The sequence below is a fragment of the Falco peregrinus genome, chromosome 5 (genome assembly GCF_023634155.1).
Source record: "Falco peregrinus isolate bFalPer1 chromosome 5, bFalPer1.pri, whole genome shotgun sequence".
In the NCBI taxonomy this organism is placed as follows: Eukaryota; Metazoa; Chordata; class Aves; order Falconiformes; family Falconidae; genus Falco; species Falco peregrinus.
This window is the reverse complement of record NC_073725.1, coordinates 38,780,822-38,801,725: the sequence shown is the minus strand read 5'-3', so window position 1 is coordinate 38,801,725 and position 20,904 is coordinate 38,780,822. Positions and strand designations below refer to the sequence as shown.

The 20,904-nt window shown below is 40.1% G+C and overlaps 1 protein-coding gene across 3 annotated transcripts in view; it reads left to right on the top strand.

Moving 5' to 3' along the window:
- The first annotated feature begins 1,718 nt into the window (after positions 1-1,718).
- The window catches only part of VPS50 (VPS50 subunit of EARP/GARPII complex), a 93,373-nt gene continuing 74,187 nt past the window's right edge, over positions 1,719-20,904 (top strand). The window contains exons 1-7 of one of the 3 annotated variants that reach the window (XM_055804657.1): positions 1,719-1,886; positions 4,123-4,191; positions 12,852-12,974; positions 13,568-13,639; positions 16,918-16,971; positions 20,300-20,370; positions 20,782-20,899. In XM_055804657.1, the coding sequence (XP_055660632.1) occupies positions 1,854-1,886; positions 4,123-4,191; positions 12,852-12,974; positions 13,568-13,639; positions 16,918-16,971; positions 20,300-20,370; positions 20,782-20,899 (540 nt within the window). In that variant the 5' untranslated portion in view covers positions 1,719-1,853. The remainder of the gene's footprint in view (positions 1,887-4,122; positions 4,192-12,851; positions 12,975-13,567; positions 13,640-16,917; positions 16,972-20,299; positions 20,371-20,781; positions 20,900-20,904) is intronic. The other 2 variants (XM_055804655.1, XM_055804656.1) reach the window with 2 other exon arrangements.

Here is a 20,904-nt window from a genome sequence, read left to right as displayed (position 1 = left end):
AAAGGCTCCCCAGGTCCACTGCCCTGCCCCTCCTGAATGCTGCTGTTCATAACCTGCTTAATCTACTTAACTGTAGGTTAGATACATCAAATGGCAACCTTTTGTAAAACCCGAGTTAGAAATTATCTACTTGGTTTCAACATGTAAAAAAATATTGGTCACAGGTTCTAATTAATTTCTGAAACGATGGGAGCTTTTACATTGTGATAAAGCCTGTGTTAGCACTTTAAATACCCTGTGTGGGCAAATCGAAGGGGGGCAGGGGAAGGGGAAGAACATATTAGCATAGATCCATTTTTCAGTTAAGTGTGTCCCCTTATTTCCAGCATTAGGATATGCTCTTGATGTCATTAATATGCTGAACATTTTTATGCTAAATAACTACCACAAACAAAGTGGATGCTAAAGATGTGTATTATTTTTTTCTATAGAATTCTAGCTTGTGCTGGTTGATAAATGGCATTTGGACTTAATGCAAATAACCTCACTCCTTTTTAATAAAAGCAACTGCACTAAAGGAACTTTATTTGTGGCACTAACACTCTGAACTCAAGTATTTCTGCAAATTTTAGGTTTTTTTATTAATGAGAATGAAATCTGTAAACTTGGCAGAGGTTTTCTACAGAAATAATTACAGATGATATTCCGAATGGTAGTCAGAAGTAATGAATTCTTGCTAAATAATCAAGGGAAGGGACCACTGGTCCAGACTTTCCCTTTGTCACTATGTCGGTTCAAAGGGAGAGCAACATAGCTGCTTTTACCTGAACCTACCCTTCAGCAATTTACCAGCCTGTTGGGAAGCTAAATAATGGGATTAGGAAACACACACAGAGCTGACCTATGTGCAGGTTCTAGTAAACTCCAAAAGGAAAGACAACCTCTTCTGCAGTCTTGGCAGTCTTGTTATTGAATGTTGTCTCCTGTTAAGCAAAGATTATAGAACAAATTCTTTTATTCTATAAATAAAATTTTCTTGTACTGATAATAGATTCTAAAAGCTATTAGCCATTTATTTTCATTCTTAGAGAGCTATATAACTGAAGTACAGAGACAAAAAAGCCTGTTTTACTGATGCAAAACTGCATCAGCTGCGAACAGGCCCGGTTTCGTGAGATACCCGAAACCAACCAGAGGCAAACAGAAAATGGCCATCGTCTAAGTGTATCTGCTAGCTGGTCTGTCTCTTTAGACACAGTCTCGCTTTGCCTTCTCAGGTAATTGCTTTCGAAGTCTAACCAAGCAAACCTCAATGTTCAAGTATTTTATAAACATCCCCCAAACCCAGGGAAACCCTCTGGCCCCAGCTGAGGTGTTCGCGGACAGAATCGCTAAGGCGGCGCCCGGGGCAGCGCCCGGTGGTTGGCGACACGGGTTCCGCGTCGCCTTCGAGAACCGCGTCGCCTTCCGGGGCTCCGGAGGTCTGCCAGCGCCGCACCGGAGCCGCCGTCCCGCCGTTCCAGGCCTTTCCTCCGCTGCCTCCCAAAGACACCGCGTCGCCCCTCCCCAGGAACGGCCCCGCGTCTCCCCACGGCGCCCGCGGCGCGGCGCGGCCCGCTCCCCCTCACGGCGCCCCCGCGCCTCGCGGAGAGGAGGCGCCTTGTGGCTGAGGGCGCCCGCCAGGCCGCGGCCGCCCCACCCCGCTCCTTCCTCAGGTGCCCGCCCTCACGGCCGCACTGACGGGGCTTGTAGTTGGGCGGCGCCGGCCGAGGACTACCGGTCCCAGGGAGCAGCGGGAGGGCGCTGTCAGGTGGCGTCCAATATGGCTTCCCCGTGCCCGCCAGAGCCCGGGCCCGAGCCCGCGGCCGCGCAGGGCTGCTGAGCGCCTGCGGGACGGCGCTGGCGGCACCGCCATGCAGAAGATCAAGTCGCTGATGACCCGCCAGGTGAGCGGCCCGCGTTGGGGGGGCAGCGGGGCCCCGCCGCCGGCGGGCCCTGGGCTCTCCTCGGGGGCGCCGTGCCTGGGCCCACGGCGGGCGGGGAGCCGGGGCGGGCGTGTGCGGCCGTGCCCGGGCCTCCGACGGGCCTGCGGGGCGCGGGCGCCGCCCTCAGCCCGGCCTGCCTGGAGAGGGAAGGCTTGGTTTATTAGCTCTCGGTACGCACGCATCCAGGTTTTTATTTATTTATTTATTTTAAATCAAGAAATGGAGGCACGCAGAGGTGCTAGCGCCTAGCGTGTGCGGTAACAGGCAGGCTGGCGTTCAAGATGACACGGCTGGTCGGTGGCAGTCTCCTTTTTTGACGTATAATTTTGCGTCGCCGTGCCGAGGGCCTTGCCCGCCAGCAAACGCTGTTGCTCGGAGGCAGGCGGGGCTGTGGAGGGGCCGGGGAGCTGTTCGGGCGGGCACATACTGAATGTCTGCTGAAGTATTGCGTGTGTTTCTGCCAATGCGCGTCTTTGTACCAGGTGTCTCCAGGGTTATGTAGATCTAGTCTGTTTGGAACAGTATTTCTCAGGTTGCAAGACTTTTTAAAGGAGTGTATTAGAACAGCATTCGAGTCATGTCATATACAAACTACCTCTAAAACGAAGCCTGTTTGCCTGTGTATCTGAATTTGATAACTTAAAAAAATCACCTGGGTCACCCATCACGTCAGATATTCTAGATAGTTACAGAAAATGATGGGAAAGTCAGAAACTGAACTTTGGGGTTTTTTCTAAACTATGTCCTCAGTGTTGTGATGCTTATGTGGGAGGCAGGGCTTAAAAATGGGCACTGGCATGGTAGCTGTATTTCTAAAATAATGTTCTACTCCCCTTCAGTAAATGATCAGTTTTCAGCTTGACTAAGGAGTTCTGGGAAGCCTGCCTGGTGTGGAAAAGTTGTGGTATGAAAATGATGCGATTTATGCCATTTTCAGCCTTTGGCAAGGATTTAAGTTCCATTTAGCATTTGATAAGTGAAACTTCTTACTGTTTCTGGAGATAAGTTGCTAGTACTGCAGACTTTTGAGAGGATGTGTGGAAGTACGAGAAGCTGGCAGCAGCTGCTTTGTTACCTTGAATTTCTGATGCATACAGATGAATCATCTTTGGTGGTGGGTAGCTGGAAAGGGAGAGTGTTTTGAAATGATAAGCAAGGAAATCTGAGAATCAAAACCAAAATAAAGAGATTTTGCATCCTAGGAAGATGAAACAATTGTAATTGTCTAATGTAGTAGTTACCACAAAAACTTGAGAAATGCTGTCAGTTTAAAAGGACAGATACAGACTTTTCTCATCCTAAACTTGCATGGTAATTGAGTAGGTCCTTTTGCTTTGAAGAAAGTGTAGGTACCTAGGGCCTGGAGGGGGCTTGGAAACAGTACTGTCAGCATCAATTGCAAGAGTACGAGGGAAATCTGCCTGAAACTCATGGCTCTCATAAACACCCTGAAGTCTCAGGGGGCGCTTCACCCAGAACCGTATCTGAAACTTGAATGTTTAGATTCACGTCTGCCTAGGGAGCTGTCAGAAAATGCACTAAATAGCATGTTCTGTGGTATTGCTTCATAAAATTGTGTTGGATATTCAGCAAACACATACCGGTTAATTGATGCTTCCCATCCAAAGCTTCACTCTACTAGAGCATATGCTATTTATGTGGGTATGTGTTTTAAGGAGTAATAATTATATAAAACAACTAATGTGTATTATGCATCTTTTTCAGTTTAGTGATGCATAAGGAAAACCAGTCCTAATAGTGCTGTATGGTAAATAGACAAATATGTCATCAAGCAAAAACAATATAATTGGATTTGATTATTTGATTCCATTAAGTTGATGGAATGAAGTATGTTGTGGTTTTTGGACACGTGCATTTTAAAATTTAAAATAACATCTGGAAGTTGAGAGGAGGATATAAGTGAGCTTTATGAAGGGAATGTTGGTGAACTGTACTGAAAAGCTACATATTGTAACATACAGTTGGAAATGCTTAGATGTTTGAGGAGCATAATTTCTACACCAGTGGTCTTGCTTAAATGTTTATAGAATAAGATCTTACCATTCCAGCCTCGTGTCATTGTGATTTATTAAAGGACTTGTAGGTATATAATCAACACCACGTGTAGGACTTGTGCAGTTTGGTTGCAAGATACATAAAGTAATCAATCTTAACTGGCTGTTAAATTCTTTTAAAGGGTCTAAGAAGTCCTCAGGAGACCGTTCATGACCTCAGTCCTATTGAAAGCTTTCGGATTCCTAGTAAGGTATGATGCACAGTCCCTCCATTCCCACCCATTTTCAATTTTATAGTTAGATGACAGTTGTTTATCTTTCTTTTTTTCCCCACTTTTTTTTTTTTTACACCAAGTTTGCTGCTGTTCTTTTTGACAGTTTTATTTCTTGCTGAAAATCATTCAAAATATTTTTATGAAAGAATTAAGAGCTGTGAGACCAAATAGTTTACCAACTCAGAATGAAATTGCATTAAAATTTATTTCATGGAACTTTTGAGTTGTCACTGGATGCTGATCATAATATTATGTACATTTCCTCCTGGAATGAAGGAAAAAAAAAAAAGAAAAAAAAAGTGCTTTTTTTTTTTTTTTCCTTTGGAAGGTAGATGCTGTGTGGGTAGCCTGTATAGTTGTAGTCTTGATATTTAGTCTTTTCATGGTTTCGATGCCGTAAGTATATTTTGTATTTTCATGGTTGTAATCTTCAGCATGTATCATTAACTCTGTGTTCTACTTTAAAAGTTATAGCTTTATAATAATAGCATTAGTGTTTTTGAGGTTTCTTTTGGCTGTCATTACTGAAATGATACCATCTCACTCTTGTCTCACAAATCATGCCGAATAATTTGGGTGTGAAGGAACAATTGTCACAGTATTTGACTGCTCCTTATACCCTGTTGATCTGAGTGGACAATTCAGAAGACTTGCTGTGGGTGTTTTCATTGTTTTCCCCTAATTTGGACTTTGCCTTTAACCCATGAGATATTTAAGTTACTGACTTGAAATTGGTTGCTTTATTTTACAATAGTTTAAAGTAAACAAAAGGAAAAAACCTCTTGTATTTCTTTGTCTCTATATAAATACTGTGTAATATGTTTGCTTGTGCTGAGGCAGACCAGAAAATCAGTGTTGCTGTATGTTAAAAAAATTGGGTAACAATCTCTGAATTGGTATATAATACTCTGCTGAACAGTGGCCAGTGTATTGATTTCAAAGAGTGAAAGTATTCAGTTGCAGCAATGTTGAAAGAACATCATCTCCGTGGCTTAGATTGCAAAATTGCAGATTCCTGCCACCCACTGAGCATCCGGTTTCAAACCATCTTTTTTGCCAGTGACTCTCCAGGTAGAAGTAGATGTAGGGTATCTTGGCTGGATTTCCATTCTATAATAGTCTGATGTTATGTAAGTCTACACTTCTATTTGTAACAATGGGAAATCAAATACCTCTCAATATATTATATATATTTTTTTATGCATTTATGTCAAACATTTGTAATATGAGAACATTATCTGCAACTGTTCTGCAAACAGAATCTCATTGCGGTTATGAATTCTGAGCCTGAAAAGCCAAGATTGCATCAACATTAGAACTTTTCACCTGATTTTTTTTTTTTAAAAGTTGATAAAATTAATTATTCTCTCCTGTGCCACAGAATTAAACTTTTATATTTTTTCAGTCATTTAATAACTTTTTTTCCTTCTAAAATGTCTTAAGTGAGTAGCTCTCAAAATAACTGCTATATTCAGAATATACGTTTTTTGTTCAGGATATAGATTCCGAGTAGCTTATGTTAACTTTTACCTTCTCAACAAGCTGTATTGAATGAAACTTTTATGAATTTGCCTGGTTATCTGATTATCTGGATGATGCTCTTAGTCATATGATTTAGTTTTAGGTAATCCTGTGAGGAGGAGGGACTAGGACTCAATGATCCTTATGGGTCCCTTCCGACTTGAGATAATTCTGTGATTCTAAGAGAATGTTGAATAAATGAGTTTGAATTCTGGCTGTGGTCCCAAGCCATTTGTTATGGTAACTTTACTTCCAGCCCTTTTCTTTTAGAGGAAGGATTTATATTTTTATGCCTCCTTAGCTTTGCTAAAACCTTTATAGTAGGATATTACTTTCCAAATGATGAAGCATAGTAATATGTCTCCTGTCACTGTGAGCATGGATTCAGATATGCTTTACTGAAAACAGGAATTCTGGGGTGTGGGGAGAGGGAGATGTTGTCTATATTTGTGGTATGAGTACCTGTCAAGGAGATTAGTTTTCAGTACTGCACAGAAGTTTAAAGTCATTGAGCTTTTGGCTATTGGTATTTGTTTTGAACTGAAGCTATATTTAATGCCATGGCAATGTTCTGATGTCACAAATCAGACTTACATTATAATTATAGGATCAAGCAGCTTTGCTGCATATAAGCTAATGCCTCTCAATAATTATTTTATTATAATGGACAGGTTTGGTGAAGGGAATTCACTTTTGAATGCAAAAGTAAAGATTAAAGAAAAGGTGCAGATTTTTTAAGGCAATGAGTAAAGGCCTTTATGAATATATGAATAACTTCATACTGTGCAGGCTGCTATTTGAACACATTATTCTCTGCTGCCATGTTTTAATGACTGTTTTTGTTCATATCTTGAATACCCAAAGTTTCAAGCTCACCAGCCAAATACTGTTTTTGATGATAGAATGGTTATGATGCTGCACTTCCACATTCAAAGTGGTATCTTCAGATTTAGGGCAAATGTTAGTGAAGTTTCAAAAGCTGAGTTAGAGCTGTAGAGAGGTATATAGAATGAAAGGCTGCAGAGCCAGCATGAATTAGTGGGAAGAGCACAAGCCATTGATAGATAATGCTAATCCTGGGGCCAAATCCATGTTTTTGAACTGGAAGACTGTCATGCTAGTTTAGAGGTCAAATGGGAAATATGGAGCATGGGAAGAAGAGTGTGTTGACATTGCATCCCCTGAGGACAAAACCAATGACATTTTTCTGGATCTTGGAAGTCGTTGATTTGCTGACTGGTAGCTTGCTGGTGGGCATGTTAGTGATGACTGTGCTTCTCAATTTTTTATTGATTGATGAAATGATTTGATACCTGGCTATTTTATTGAATACCTCCAAACGTATGCACTCACACTAACCAGTACTTAAAGTTCTGCAACTGTTTTGAAAAATTTTAAATTTGCTTCCATCATACAGAGGCAAATCACCAGAAATCTTTGCTTTCTATTGTAATGCAGACTCATACTGCCAACTTGGTCACACAGAGAAATAAGTGTATAGTAGTTCAAGTCTGTGGTACAGACTGTAGATAAGGCAAATCTGAACTGCAAGGCTGGATTTCTTGAAGAGAATGTTGTCTACAGAGGGATTTCATACATTTTTTGATTGAGAGACCTTACTTCATCTGTGTGCCCTGGGGAAACCATAACTCTTTGAACCATTCTGTTGTCAGCTTTGCTGTTTACTGAGCTGGTAACAGTTTTGTTTAGTAGATTCTGCCACAAAAGGGTGAGATAGGTATTTTGTACACCTGAATTCAAGCCTGTGGGGTTAATAATGAGTTGACTTTGAATTAGGTTATATTTATCTTGATGATAATCAGCTCATAAGCGGTATACAAATACTAGTTAACTTTGTGGCTTATGGTGGTAAACAACAGTGAAAGTTTACTTTTTAATGCTTTTCCTATAGATACAGAAGTGTAGCTTTTAGTTTGTGTGGGTTTCTGTTTCCCTAACAGTAGCTGAGTGCTTTTCCGGATTAAGCATTGATGGTGTGACTTAAGCAATTGAGCGTGACTTAAGCAATTAAGCATGCATTAAGCAGTGGTGTGACTTAATATAAGGATCAGGCTTTGTTGTGTCCACCAGGAAAACTGTTTTCATAGTGTAATGTTTGTTTTGGTAGAGTGAGGGCTTTTTAATAACTATTCTGTATACATACTGAAGAAGGAAAGATCAAAAGAAGGTTCTGGGCATTTCCTGTGAAAGATAAGGAAATACCACAAACTTTTGTGTGGGACTGCCTTCCCTAGCTGTAGGTTAGCTGGAGGGGGAAAAAAAAGTAAAAAGAAAAATAGTTTTGAGGTGAGTTTATAGATAGTTATACATACTTTGTGAGACATATATAATATAGAAATATATATTTTTCTATAGATAAAATTAAAAGATTGTGTGTGTATAAAAATACTTTTATTTCATGTGGTGGCACGATGTTGCAGTGTACCTGCTGATTGAATCTGTTGAGCAGGGCCCTCGTCCTGGTATTTAGCATTAGCTTTTAAAATAGGTGTTATCCATGTGCAGAATGGAGGGATATAAATCAACAGCATGTTAATTGGTGTGGTTTTGGCTCGTGACATAGGGAGGCTGTGTCCGAGTGAGTAAAGCACAGACTTGACTCCTGGCACTCTCTGTGTAGAGGTGCATAGGTGATTGCTGACATTCAGCTTCTAATTAGTTTAGAAAATTTTTAGATTTTTTTTTCCCGAGTAGCATCGGTTAACTTCTGTCAATGCCTTCACAAGTCTTTTGTTTGAGAGTGACTGGAATGCAGAAGGTGTTTGCTTCAACTTTCTATCAGTAATGCTTCATTAAACAGAGCAATATTGATTTTGGTGTTACAGGCAGTGTAGAATACAAGGAGAGTGGGAGTATGACGCACTGGGAAATAGCTGGGTAAGTCATCGAAAACTTGCTGAAGATGAGTTTGCAATTAAATGACTCTTCTGAAATATATTTCAAGGAATTGCCACAGGCTCCTAGACCTGGAAACTTCTATTAGGAAGGGAAAATTATGTGAGAAGTGTGTGGATGCAAACGCTGTTTTATTTAGCAATGGCTTTCTCAAGTATGCAAAGATGTCAGACAAATAGGGGTTTTCTCCACCCCCACCCCCCCACCCCCCTTTTTTTTTTTTTCTCTCCCCAGAAACTGTCTTTCACTGATCCATTTAGGTGACATTATGAAAGAGAGACTTGCTGCCTAGGGCTGCACTAATAGGTACTTGAAAGGAAGCATGTTAGACAGGATAAATTGTCTTTCCATTAAAGTAAGATCCAAAGTACTGGAAAAAAAAAACTAACCAATTGCACATTTGGCACCACAGGTGATGCAAGTTTTAGGTAGGAGGTGAAGTCTCTTGCTGAACAAAACTTTGGAAAAATGAGTAGCCCATGAAACATCATCTTAGGTGGTGGCTCTGTTGGCCCGTTATTGCTTGGAGAGCTCCTACTGCTGAATGTGTGTGTTAACCAGGGCAGGTGAATTGAAATGAATGCTTTGGGGTCCATCTTGCCAATGTGCTGCTTTTCCTGATTGCCTATGTATCTAGTTGATTCAGTTTAGCAATTGTGAAGTTCTCTGCATGATTATCAACTGTCCGTCCCAGTTTTTTATAGATTTTTTTCTATTCAGAATCACCCTTAGAATTGCTGAATTTATGTAAAATTTACTGACAAGTGTGTTTTAGTGTTGACTTTTTCTTTTTAAACACACACGCTTAAGTGGCAATAGTTAGAACTAAGTTTTGAGGTGAAAAAGTGCCTTGAGGGGTTTAATAGAGCTTCTCTCTCTGCCTCTGCAAAGTGTGTGAGTACTAGCTCCACAGAACTAAATTTGACTTTTCCTGAGGCCCCTGTGGGCTTCATATGTACATAGTAAAACTGTTCTGTATCTCTGGGTGAAGGGATGAGGAAAATTGAGTATCAGCAAATAAACTTTATCTAAGGATGTTTGCTTCCTTCAGTGGTGAGTGAATGGGTTGGCCTTGAGCATGTTAGTTATTTGAAACTAGTGGAGCATGATGTACTGGAAGCTGCAGTTCATAACTGCATGAAGTCTGGTAGCGGATAGTGTAATTTATATGGGAACTTGAGTTTATTCTGGAGAGTTGTTCTCACTAGACTGCTTTTCTGGAAAGAATGAACAAATTGAAGAAAAACTCTGTCCATTTAATAAATATTTTCCTAGGCAGTGTTTTGGCAAGAAAACACTTGAGATAAATGATCTGAGACAGGGTAAAATGGTTTCCTAGTAATTTTCCTAGCCCCATCAACATCAGCTTTATTTTTGTCCTGAAAACTGTGGTCTAAGATTAAAAACAACCCTCCCAATTTATTATCACGTGGCTCTAAATCCAGAACATGTGTCCATGATGGCTTGCTTAATACATCTTCAGGGGATGCCAATCACCATTGACCTATGGCATTGATGTATCTTTTCACCAATATGACAAGATATCAATAGGTTAAAAATACAAGTGATCCTTAAGATTGCTTCTTGGGTTTAGTTTTTCTTCTTTTTTTTTTTTTTTTTTTCCTTTAACAAACAACTGTGCGGGAACTTGTAGCCAAATACCAAATGATAAATCAGATGATTCCATTTGCAGTAGTTCACTGGACAAATTATGCGGACCCTGTTGCCTTGGATAATTTTTTATTTTAGTTTATATAGCTAAAACTCAATGTACTGTAAGGTGTTAAGCTCATTTGTAGAGGGATGTACAGCATAAAGGTGCCATTTGCTAGAGAGTCCAGAGGGAAGTAATTTGTTTGTTTCAAAGGACAGGAGTACATATGGTTAGATAATAGGTTCGTTGCTTTGTAAATTAAATTACTTGCAAGAGCAGGATGCCACTGAATGTGAATTTGTGCATCCTCTGCCAGGCCCTGCACCCTCACATGACGGAAACTTCATAGATTAAAGGCTGGAAGCGGGCGCTAAAGGGACTTTTTCAAGCATCTTTTCATTCTCAACCCTCATAACCTGCTCTCCTCTGTTTCTCGTGTTCTTACCAAAGCTGAAACGTGAGGTGGCAATGTGTCACCGCTGGGTGAACTGGGTGGCTAGAGATGAAGCTGAAGGGACAGGTCAGCCTGTGCGGAGCCCTGCCCGTCCCTTCCGTGCCGGTGCGGGGCCGCCGGCTCTCCCCGGCCGCCTGCCTGCAGACGGGCCGCCCTGCTACCGCCTGCCGCCGGCGCCACACGGCCCGATCCGGTCCGGCACGGCACGGCCCAGTTCAGTCCAGACTAGCCCCGCACGGCCCGGCCCGTGCCTGAGCAAGGCGCTGTTATGCCTTCTGGTGTTGCTGACGCGCAGGACAATGCTCAAACCCCGGTTTTAAGTGTGTCTAATGAATGACATCCTTTTGCTTTGTTACTTGTTGCTGTCACGTTGTTCATATGTGTATTACTTCCTGATTTCTCTCACGTCCGTTGGTACCCTCCCTCCATGCACGCCAGGCGGCCGCCGCCGGGAGGTGCCGGTGGCAGCCACAGCGTCAGGCGTTTTCAGACGGTCCCTCCGTGGAGATCTGAGGCCCTTGGGGCCTCGCGAGAGAGGAAGAAGGTGGCTCCTCGATGGCTTCTCTGCGGGCTACCCTCTGGCCCGGCTGGGCTCGAAGCCGCCTTCCAGCTTCGGCTTCGCCCGCGCTCCAGCGGGTGGCGCCCGAGCACCGCCCGGCGGCAGAGGGCCGGGGCCGGGGCCGCCCGGCCGCTCGCTCCTTTGGCCTCGCTTGTGCCCGGTACTACCACCGAGGGGTTCCCGCCGATCAGGGACACGAAGTCCGATTGAAATCCATTTTACTCTTGCCCAGCCAGCGCCCCCCCCCCCCCCTCCCGCCTCCCCCTTTTTTCCTGTGAGAGGCGTTTTAGAGGAGCAGTGGCTCTTGCTGCTGCTCTTCCAGACCTTTGACTGCCTCTCATTGTGCAGGGAACCAACACCTTGCTTTGTATTTAAATGCTGCTTTGCCTCATAACATGTATGCATTGACCTTATTTCCATTGATTTACAAAATAAGCAAGTTAGAGGTTGTTTAGCCGATTAATCTAAAATCTGATGCCTCTAGCCAGTCAAATAAGCCTTGGGATCTTGGTGATGAAAATACTGGCACCTTTTCCCACTGTAACAACTTGGCATTGTTGGGAGAGTTAAGGTCTGTATGGGACACTTCAGTCCACTGGATCGCTTCACCAGGGTTAAATTCCAATATCGTGCAATTTGATCCATTTTATCTTGATTTTTTGTGAAAGAATATCATGGCACTTTTCCCTTTTGAGTCTCTGATAAAGGATTTTCATTCCTTTGGTGGGAACGGCCTCCAGGAGAGTGCAAGTATTAGCTGAAATGTCTAATAAAGGAGGGGAAGAGGATGATCAAGCTCAGTACTTGGTTTGTAGTGACCAGTGGAAGCAGCTGGGTTCTTAAGACCTTTCAGGGAAGATTGTGCCAGCAAGGAGGGGGATACTTACTTCTTGAATATTAGTTTTCAGAAAGCTGACACCACATCCTTGCTTAGATCGCCTTGCTAGTCAGAGAAAAATCTGAAATCTGTTAATTTTGTGCAAAGAAGGCAGATCTGTTTTGGTTTTGCCTGTAAAAAAGTCAAGTGTTTGATGGCCTGACTCTTACTGCAGTGAATTGTGAGGGCTGAATTGAAAAGTTTTAGGTTTGTAGTGACACTTTCTACCTTACATTTACTAATATGGTTCTTCTATTTGTAAAAAAATCAGGTTTTCTTTGTTATGTTTTTGTACGGTTTTCTTCTAGAGAAATACCCTGCCAGTTTGTTTTTAGTTTATTATGAGAATTTCTAAACCTCAGGATGCAAAAACTGTGGACTGAACCTGCATTTGTGCCACAAATGTATCAATGAAGAAGTCTAAGTGATCTGCAACATTGAGGTCTGCACTGTGTTCTTTGAAAAGTTTTAAATACCTTACTGTTTATAAGTGGAAGAACAAGCCACAGTGTACTGATCTTTCTGTTCTTTGCCATTGCTTCTTGTACTAATGTTGTAAATGGCTTTTGGAAAATACAAATACTTGTTTTGGTAAAACATTGTTCTTGTTAGGCTGTGATATTAAAACACGGATATCCTATTTTGTTTTGTGAAGGAGGAGCTCAGAGAACTACGTGAAGAACCAACTGATCCTCAAGCTCAGCAGGAAATAATTAACAGCATTGAAGAAGTTTATTTTTCCAATGATTCCTTTGATATTGTGAAGTATGAGTTAGAGGTAAGCTGTACTCTTGAAAGAATAGACAGTAATATATCAAAAAACGAGTGTCAAAGTATGCTTATTTCAATGAGCTATTTTTCCTTTTGTTTCCTGTATCTTGCATTAATATAAAACTATACCCTCCTGCCTCATGTTGTGGTTGTATGGAGCTTCTAGTGTATAGTATTGGTATGGAATCTCTTCTTTTAATGTGGTAGAATTAATATCAGTTGTGCTAACAGGCACTTCATAATCTAAACTATAGTGAAAAAGCCAAAATAGTTGGAATAGTTGGAGGGGGAAAAAAAGTTCTGTATGTTGGATATTTTTTAGCAAACTGACTGAGAAGTTATGGTATTAGGGGGGTTGTGTGTTTACATATATGGCTTAAAATAAGGTAACTTTTTGAGGTAATTATACGATGTAATTATGATAATATGTTATCTTAATACTGATTTATTTCAGTATCCATCATTTGAAATAATGGATTAATTTAGATGGCAGAAGCAGTAAGAATGTTTCTTTAGTAGAATTCATTGGTTAGTTAATAGTACATGTGTATTTAACATCCTTTAATTGCTCACTGAATTTAATTTGTTTTGTACACGTAGAGGCTTCCTCCAGTACTTAGTCTTCAAGAACTGGAAGAATACAGAGACAAATTAAAACAACAGCAAGCTGCCGTAAGTAACATTGTTTCCACTGTACTCTCAGGCAGTGTGTTGTATTGTTTATTAGTCTAGCCAGAAGTGTAACTGAAGAAGTTTTGATTTCTTAAACACATTAGATATTAATTTTAATATTATGTTGTGTGCTTTTATAGTGGAAAATGATATTAGTAAATCATATAATAACACGAAATCACGGAAGAAGCTCTTGGTGATAAGTGTTGTAACAAGGAGCAGATGTACTGACTATTTCTTTAGAAACTTGTTTTTCTGAATGCTCAGTGTTTCCTATATATTTTAAGAAAAATACTGTTCAACACAGCTCTGAATACTGTGGTAGTACCTCTTTTTTTGAGGGATTTCTGGCAATGTAAAGCACTTTTTCCACAGAGTTGCTATTTTCTCTGTTTTTCATTTGCCAATTTGTTAATCATCCACAAGGGTTTCTAGTGAATACTAGTATAGAGTTAGTACATAATAAAACAAATTAAATGTAACAATGAGTAATAACTGTAATTTATGGGGGGAAATGGGAGTTGCACCTTCTGAAAGGTAGTTGTTACATTTCAGGCTTTTTCTATTCATACAGTAATTATTGATTCATTGCTTTTTTAAAGGTGAATAATATGGCACAGGAAATGAATGTATTAATTGTGACATTTGGAGAGTATCTGCAAGTAAAGTAACAGTTACAATCCTAATTCATGTCTTTAAATGAATGAAATGTACAGAAGGAGAACATTGGATTGTCTAACAATATATAGAGAACAAGTTCCTTCTGCCTGAGACTGCTTTTCCTATAATAAACCTATGAAATCTTTTAAAGTCTTAGTGAGAAGTTGAGCAAATGAATATTCCATGTTTCTCATCGAGAGGTATAAGGAAAGAAGTTGAAAGTGGGTGGTGGTTTTTGGTTTTGTGTTGTTTTTTTGTTTTTAAAGTTTAAGAGGACATCTGGTGGTGCCATAGTTTTGCCAGGAAATACACTCAAGACTGAGAGACAACTTCATTGAGATATGATGGATAATCCTAATACCTGTCATCAAGATCTTGGCCATTCTGCCTGCACAATGGGAACCAGCTACTGTTAGGGGACTAGTTTCAGTGCACGGCTGCTGCTGAAACATGTGAACTGAAAAGTGCGTGCAGCTAATGCTAATAGGTGGTTCTCACCTGACAGGGGTGAGAACTGAGCATGAGGTTTCTAGTAAATATGCCCCAGATATGTCTGTCTTATAGAAAACAAGCGAACAAATTCTGTCAAAGCCAAACTGCAGAAAAGTTCTTAGAGTTTCTATTCCATTGGATGGATTCCAGCTCTCAAAACCTCTTTAATATGTGTATCACAACAGCTTTAATTTGTCTAATCATCTTGGTACAGACAATTTGAAATGAGGAGGCTTTTTAGTTGTACATCTGACTTCATTTTCAGTAGTAGACAATATCCTCAGCTGTATCTTTTTTTTTTTCTTCGAGAGGTGAAATATTTTTTCCTGATGTGATTAGGAAAGAGAAAATTGTTTGGTCCTCTCAAAGAACATTGTTGGTTTGCATGCATGGATAACTGCAGTCACGTTCACTGCTAGCAATTGCAGTTCTGGATTCCAAAAATTAAGAATTAACACAATTGTATGGAAGATGCCAGAAAAGGTGGGACAATTTGGAAACAAATGGAAGTAACCTGGGACAGCATTGCTCATCCAAAAGGAAGGAAAGAGAATAGCTTGGAATAGTCTCACTAAGTTCAGGGAAATTTAAAAAAATGAATGGCTGTGGCAGATACTTGACAACATTGAGGCTGTTATTAGTCAAGAGTAACTGAGAACTTGGAAAACAAAAAAAAAAAAGAGTGTAAAAACTGAAAATGAAACTCATATTTTTTTCATGTGTACTGCCTGATGAATCCCTTTAGCAGTGAAGAATCAAGCCATTAGATTTGTACTAGGGCAGTTCATGACTGGCAGGTATATCCCTGTCCTAAAGTTTTTACAGGTACAGGGCTAGCAGGAAGAACAGTTTGGAAAAAGGAGATGAAAATTTCACAGCACATATACTGTGCAGTGAACAAAACTTCTTTAGAGCTCCAAGGTTGTGTTGGCTTGTGGAGAGTTTGACCTGAAAACATCCTTTCCTTGCCCCCACCCTGCTCTGGAGTGGTTCTTTTGCTGTCCTGCAGCTTGAGTATTTATAGAACAACTAAGAGGTTTTGTAACTGTTTTGTGATTCTGGCTGTTTTTTAATATGGAAGGAGGAAACCATAGCTAGATATATGCCCCTTGTCCAGATTGTTAGTTGATTCTGTTGGAGTACTTTGAAGACCATTTGTGTGCAGGTGCTCTTCCAGAGGATGGGAACTGACCTGGTAGGGTAAGTGTGTTACAGGAATGCTGATTGATCCCAACTTTGTGCTATGTTTGACTAGGCAGTCAGGTATAGAAAAACCTCCTTATCTCTCTTTCCCAGTAGTGCACTGTGGGCTGGCTATCATAGCCAGTTTTATTTTATTTTAATTTCTGGGAATATTGCTCCCCAAGAAGAATGTAAAGCAATACCAATAATTTCTTTGTCATGTTTGAAATTGTTTCTTCTTAAATATTTCTAGTCCCTGCTGAAAACAAAACACACTATTGTTAAACTTGTGTTTATATGACTGCTAGCATTGGATTATTTTTTTAAGCTTGTGTGTTTGCACATAAAGAGGCTGATCAGGATATCAATGCCCATTTTTAAATTCAGTACAGGCAGCAGCTCTCCATAGCATTCCACTTATTGTTAGTTCAGAACAAGGGAGAAAATTTTAAAATATGTATGTTCTGTGTGCTAAAGAAAGGGTATAATGTACGCAGTGTGAATATTAATTTTGACATGGGTTTTATTTAATATAATATCAGTCTGAAAGGCAGGTGTTTTTATGGCTTTCCTAGATCTCCATGGTAGATGGTTAACTTATATTTGTACTCCAGCAGTAGCATAAGCACAATGTAAACTCTTGCAGTGTCCCATATTTCTATTTTCTGTTCTAGTGTGTTCCTTAAAAAGAAGAGAGGTAAGGGATTGATTTAAAAATGGCCACTAATTACTAGATGGAACTGTAAACATTTTTCTTATCTTGCTTCTAAGGAAAGCTGATGGTTGTTTTAGGATTTTTTTTACCTTGTTGTGGCATGTTTATTAATAAATTTGAAAACTACAGAACTAAATGATACAGAATCACAAACTTGTAGAACTTTAGTATAGCGGGATAGGCTATTTAATTGACACTGCTATGTATCACTTATAATATTCTTTTTAAGGTATCTAAGAAAGTTGCAGACTTGATTCTTGAAAAACAGCCTGCATATGTTCAGGTAAGACAACTAATCATCACTTTTAAAAAGTGAACCACTCCATTTTGTGCTATTGTAACACTGCATTTGTTTCATTGGGGATTAAATCTAGTAATTTGTTAGTTGGAACTAGCTGTCCATATATGCTAAAGCTGTATCTGTATAGTGAAAAGAATGAAGAGCATATTGAGCTGGAGGCCCTTAGGATGATAAAGACTTTGGCTTTTTTAAGAAGGCTTTCTGAAAACATGAATTCACAGGCTTGACTAATACCTGTAATGGACTTGAGCAGGAGCTTCTTGAGTGCCTGTGTTTAGTATTAGTTTCATACCTTTTTCTGTAATAGAAAACAGCAATGATCTTTCTTAAGAACACTTAACTAGAAACCTGCCACTAATCTCAGGCAGTCATGAGAAGAAAGCATCTAAGAGAAGACTGAGCTGGAAATAGAGCCTCAACCTGTCAAAAGATCTCAGAGAGCAAAACTAAGCAAAACTGCTTTAGCTGCTTGCAGTAGAGTATTGACACAGCTTCTCTCCTTGCTCCCCAAACATAATCGGAACAGCTGTCATAATGATTCTCTAAAGAGAAGGTGTTTTTTTTCTACCCATTTATTTTTAATAATGGCCCTATACATTTGGTCAGCTCTGCCTGGTTTTATCTGATCTTTCCAGGAAATGACAGAATTCTACAAAGTGAGAACTTCGGATTGTTATCAAAGTAGTCTGAGAATTATCCTGTGGTGTATAATTCTGTGTGTGTACAGCACCTTGTATTGTCATACCAGCTTTTATGGGAATTGTCATTTTGGTCAGGAAGCCGGAGAGTGTGTGAGAGGGCAATGATGGTTGTGTTTGTTGGTAGAGGTCTCTCTCTCTCTGTTTTTTTTTTCACCACCCTCCTGATTAAACTTCTTCCTGTTACATCCTTCCCTTCCTTGCCTCCTGCTTCTAAGCTGGTAACACTGCTGTTGCTGCAGGCTAGGGCTTGTACCTCCTGGGTGTTGACTCAGGGTTAGATGTCATGGATCTGCAATTATTGTCCTCTTTCATCCAGAGGGGACAACTTCCTCTTATGCTCACTTGTACTTGTGGTCCACAAGTCCGTAGTGACCTTGAAAGTGTCCCATCTGTGCTCTGGCATTTTGCTGAGTAGAAGGAGGGGTGCTGCTGTTTAAAGAAAAACATATGTGTGTGTGAGCATTGCTTGTGTCATCTCCTGCAATAGCTGTTGGAAGAAAAAAGCTGTAAGGGTAATATTATATCAGTTTTAGTTAAGGGAGTCAGGTGGGAGGCTGTTTCAGAAGGAGGATGGGTAAGTGCTACCATGGTTGAGTCTTCATAAGATAGCATAGAGGGGGGCAGAAAGGGTAATTGTATGGTATGAAATCCTTCTGGTATAGTTTTGCTGTTGAGCATGTTTGGAATTGATGTTGAGTAAGTGCTGCTTTTTCTGAGTCCAGCAGCTTCATTTTGAACCCCCCCTGTCAATGCATAACAGTACCATAGAGAATGTTCTTGCATTTTGCTGTGTAACGTTAATATTCTTAACAGCAGCAACGTCTTAGTGAGGTGCACATTTTATACCAAGAAATCCTTTCAGATGTGCCAAGGGACAGTTAAAAAATCCATCGTGCCAATAAGAATCTTTTAAAAACATTTCTCAAATGCGTATTTGCCTGATTAAGACACTAATCCTTCAATGTTACTTGCGGGGCACAGGCCTGCACAGTTACTCGTCGGCAGACTTATGAGACATTTCTGGTGAGCATCATGGGACTCACTTTCCCACTGACTCCTGAAATGCTGTGGGTACTTTGTAATGGTAGCTGCAGTTCAGTGTCCAATCACAGTAACAGGTCATTAGAAGAAGCAAAAATGTAGGTGACTCTTTGTCTCCTGGATGCGTTGTTTCCACTGTGCAAGGGGAAGTCATGGTTTGCACCCTGTTTCTAGTATGAAGTCTAACAGGCACTACTGTGGGATGAGAGAGGCATGGCACAGACACAAGACAAGGGATTTATAATTCTTCCTTCTCCTTGGAAGGAAAGGCATGTTTTAGGAACAAGCAATGGATGGGAGGTTGTTTTTGAAAAGAGAAAAAAATATAATTATCCCTAAATGCTGGACAGAGGACGCCCTTTCTTAGGACCATTAGGCTGCACTCTGTCCCTGTGCCTCTCCGTCCAGCCACATTCAAAGGAGAGATTTTACAGAATCTTTGCAAGAGGCAAGACTGGAATGGATGGAGTCGCTCCTTATTGTATGCATTTCCTCATCGTAAAGGCAACAGTGGCCTTTTGAATAGCACTGACATTTGCAAAGTATGAGTAGGTACTGAAGAAAGTATTCTTTGAATTTGGTTTCTTAAGTTATTATGCACGTAAGCCACTAAGCTGTCATTTTTTTTAAAGCAATGTTGGCAACGTAAAGGAGGAACTGGTTTTGCTGAAAGATGCAGCTCAGTGATTTGTTGGAATTACTTGTATCTTTGAAGACTGACCAGGAGCTGATCTTGAACTGAACTAAACTTTAAACTTGTTTTTGCTTGCCATATATGTAGAATTAGATTAGTTTTCAAAGCTAAAGTTTCCCTTCTCCCCATGGAAAACACTTGATGTGTTCTGAAATGATGAGCAGTATTTAAAAAAAAATACTATTTTTTTTCCTTTAGCATGGGGAGAGCGTTCACTTTTCTGCAGTGCTGTTCCTAACAAAAGAAATCCTAATAGATATATAAAAAAATACTTTTTTAAAGGAGTTGAGAGTATGCTAGGTACCAGGAAGTCAAAATCAAACTAAATTCAGGTCACCTGTGCTGAAGAGTTTTCAGCTGAAATTCAACAGAATACAATTAACATTCATTATGAACTGACATCTACTAAATTGCTACAACTCAAGTGCTTCTAAACAAGAAAATTCTGTGTGAAACATGGTGGTGTTGAGTTTATGGTTTTTTTTGTTTGGTTGGTTTTTTTGCTGCTCTCTGACATATTAATGCAAATTAAACCCTGTGCTTCTATCTCTGGAGCTTTGATCATTCTGCTGTGGTACATTAATGGTATAGAGATTCTTGGGCTACATATATGATATATAAATCGTATAGGTCCCACTGCAATGAAAGTGGTTTTCAAATATCTTTCTTCAAGAGAATTGTGTTTTAAAAGATAGTTTATATTAATGTTCCATTCCAGTGCTTAGCATATATAAAATGATGAAACAAATAATATATAAAGTAACTCTACGAAGTCATTATAACATCTCAAGAGAAACCCACTAATCACTAGTCTTTGCTGGTATGTGGCAGGATTTTACCTTATATGTTTATTTAACCTGTTGTCTCTCTGTAGGAACTCGAACGTGTTACATCTTTGCAGACTGGCCTTCAGTTGGCAGCTGTTATTTGCACAAATGGAAGAAGGTATCTTGTTTAAACAATGGCAGAGATTGAAAGCAGGGAAAAAGGTGTTTAAGAAGAAACCTGTAAACCCAGGAAGTTTGCTTGCTGATGATATTTCCTATTTATGTGCTACATGAAATTAGCAATAGTAGTTAAAGATACTGAAACAAATACCAGCTGCTTTCTGTCTTGCAGCTCTCCCTTTTTCAAATGGGAGCTCTCTTTAGAAGAGGAACCTCTTGAGATACACCATTGATCCACAGTTATGCATGAGGGAAAATGTACCTTCATGGTAGTCTGTTGGTATCATCTCAATTTCTGGGTTACCCTAACAATGCTGACAATCTCTTTCTAGCATGTATTTTGATGGACATATTAGAATTAAGTTTTATTTTACATATTGTCAAAGGTTATGTTCATTAACTTTTGCAGACACCTGAATATAGCAAAGGAAGGCTTCACACAAACTAGTTTGGGGCTTCTTGCAAATCAAAGGAAGCGACAGCTGCTTATTGGACTGCTAAAGTCTCTGAGAACAATAAAAACACTGGTATG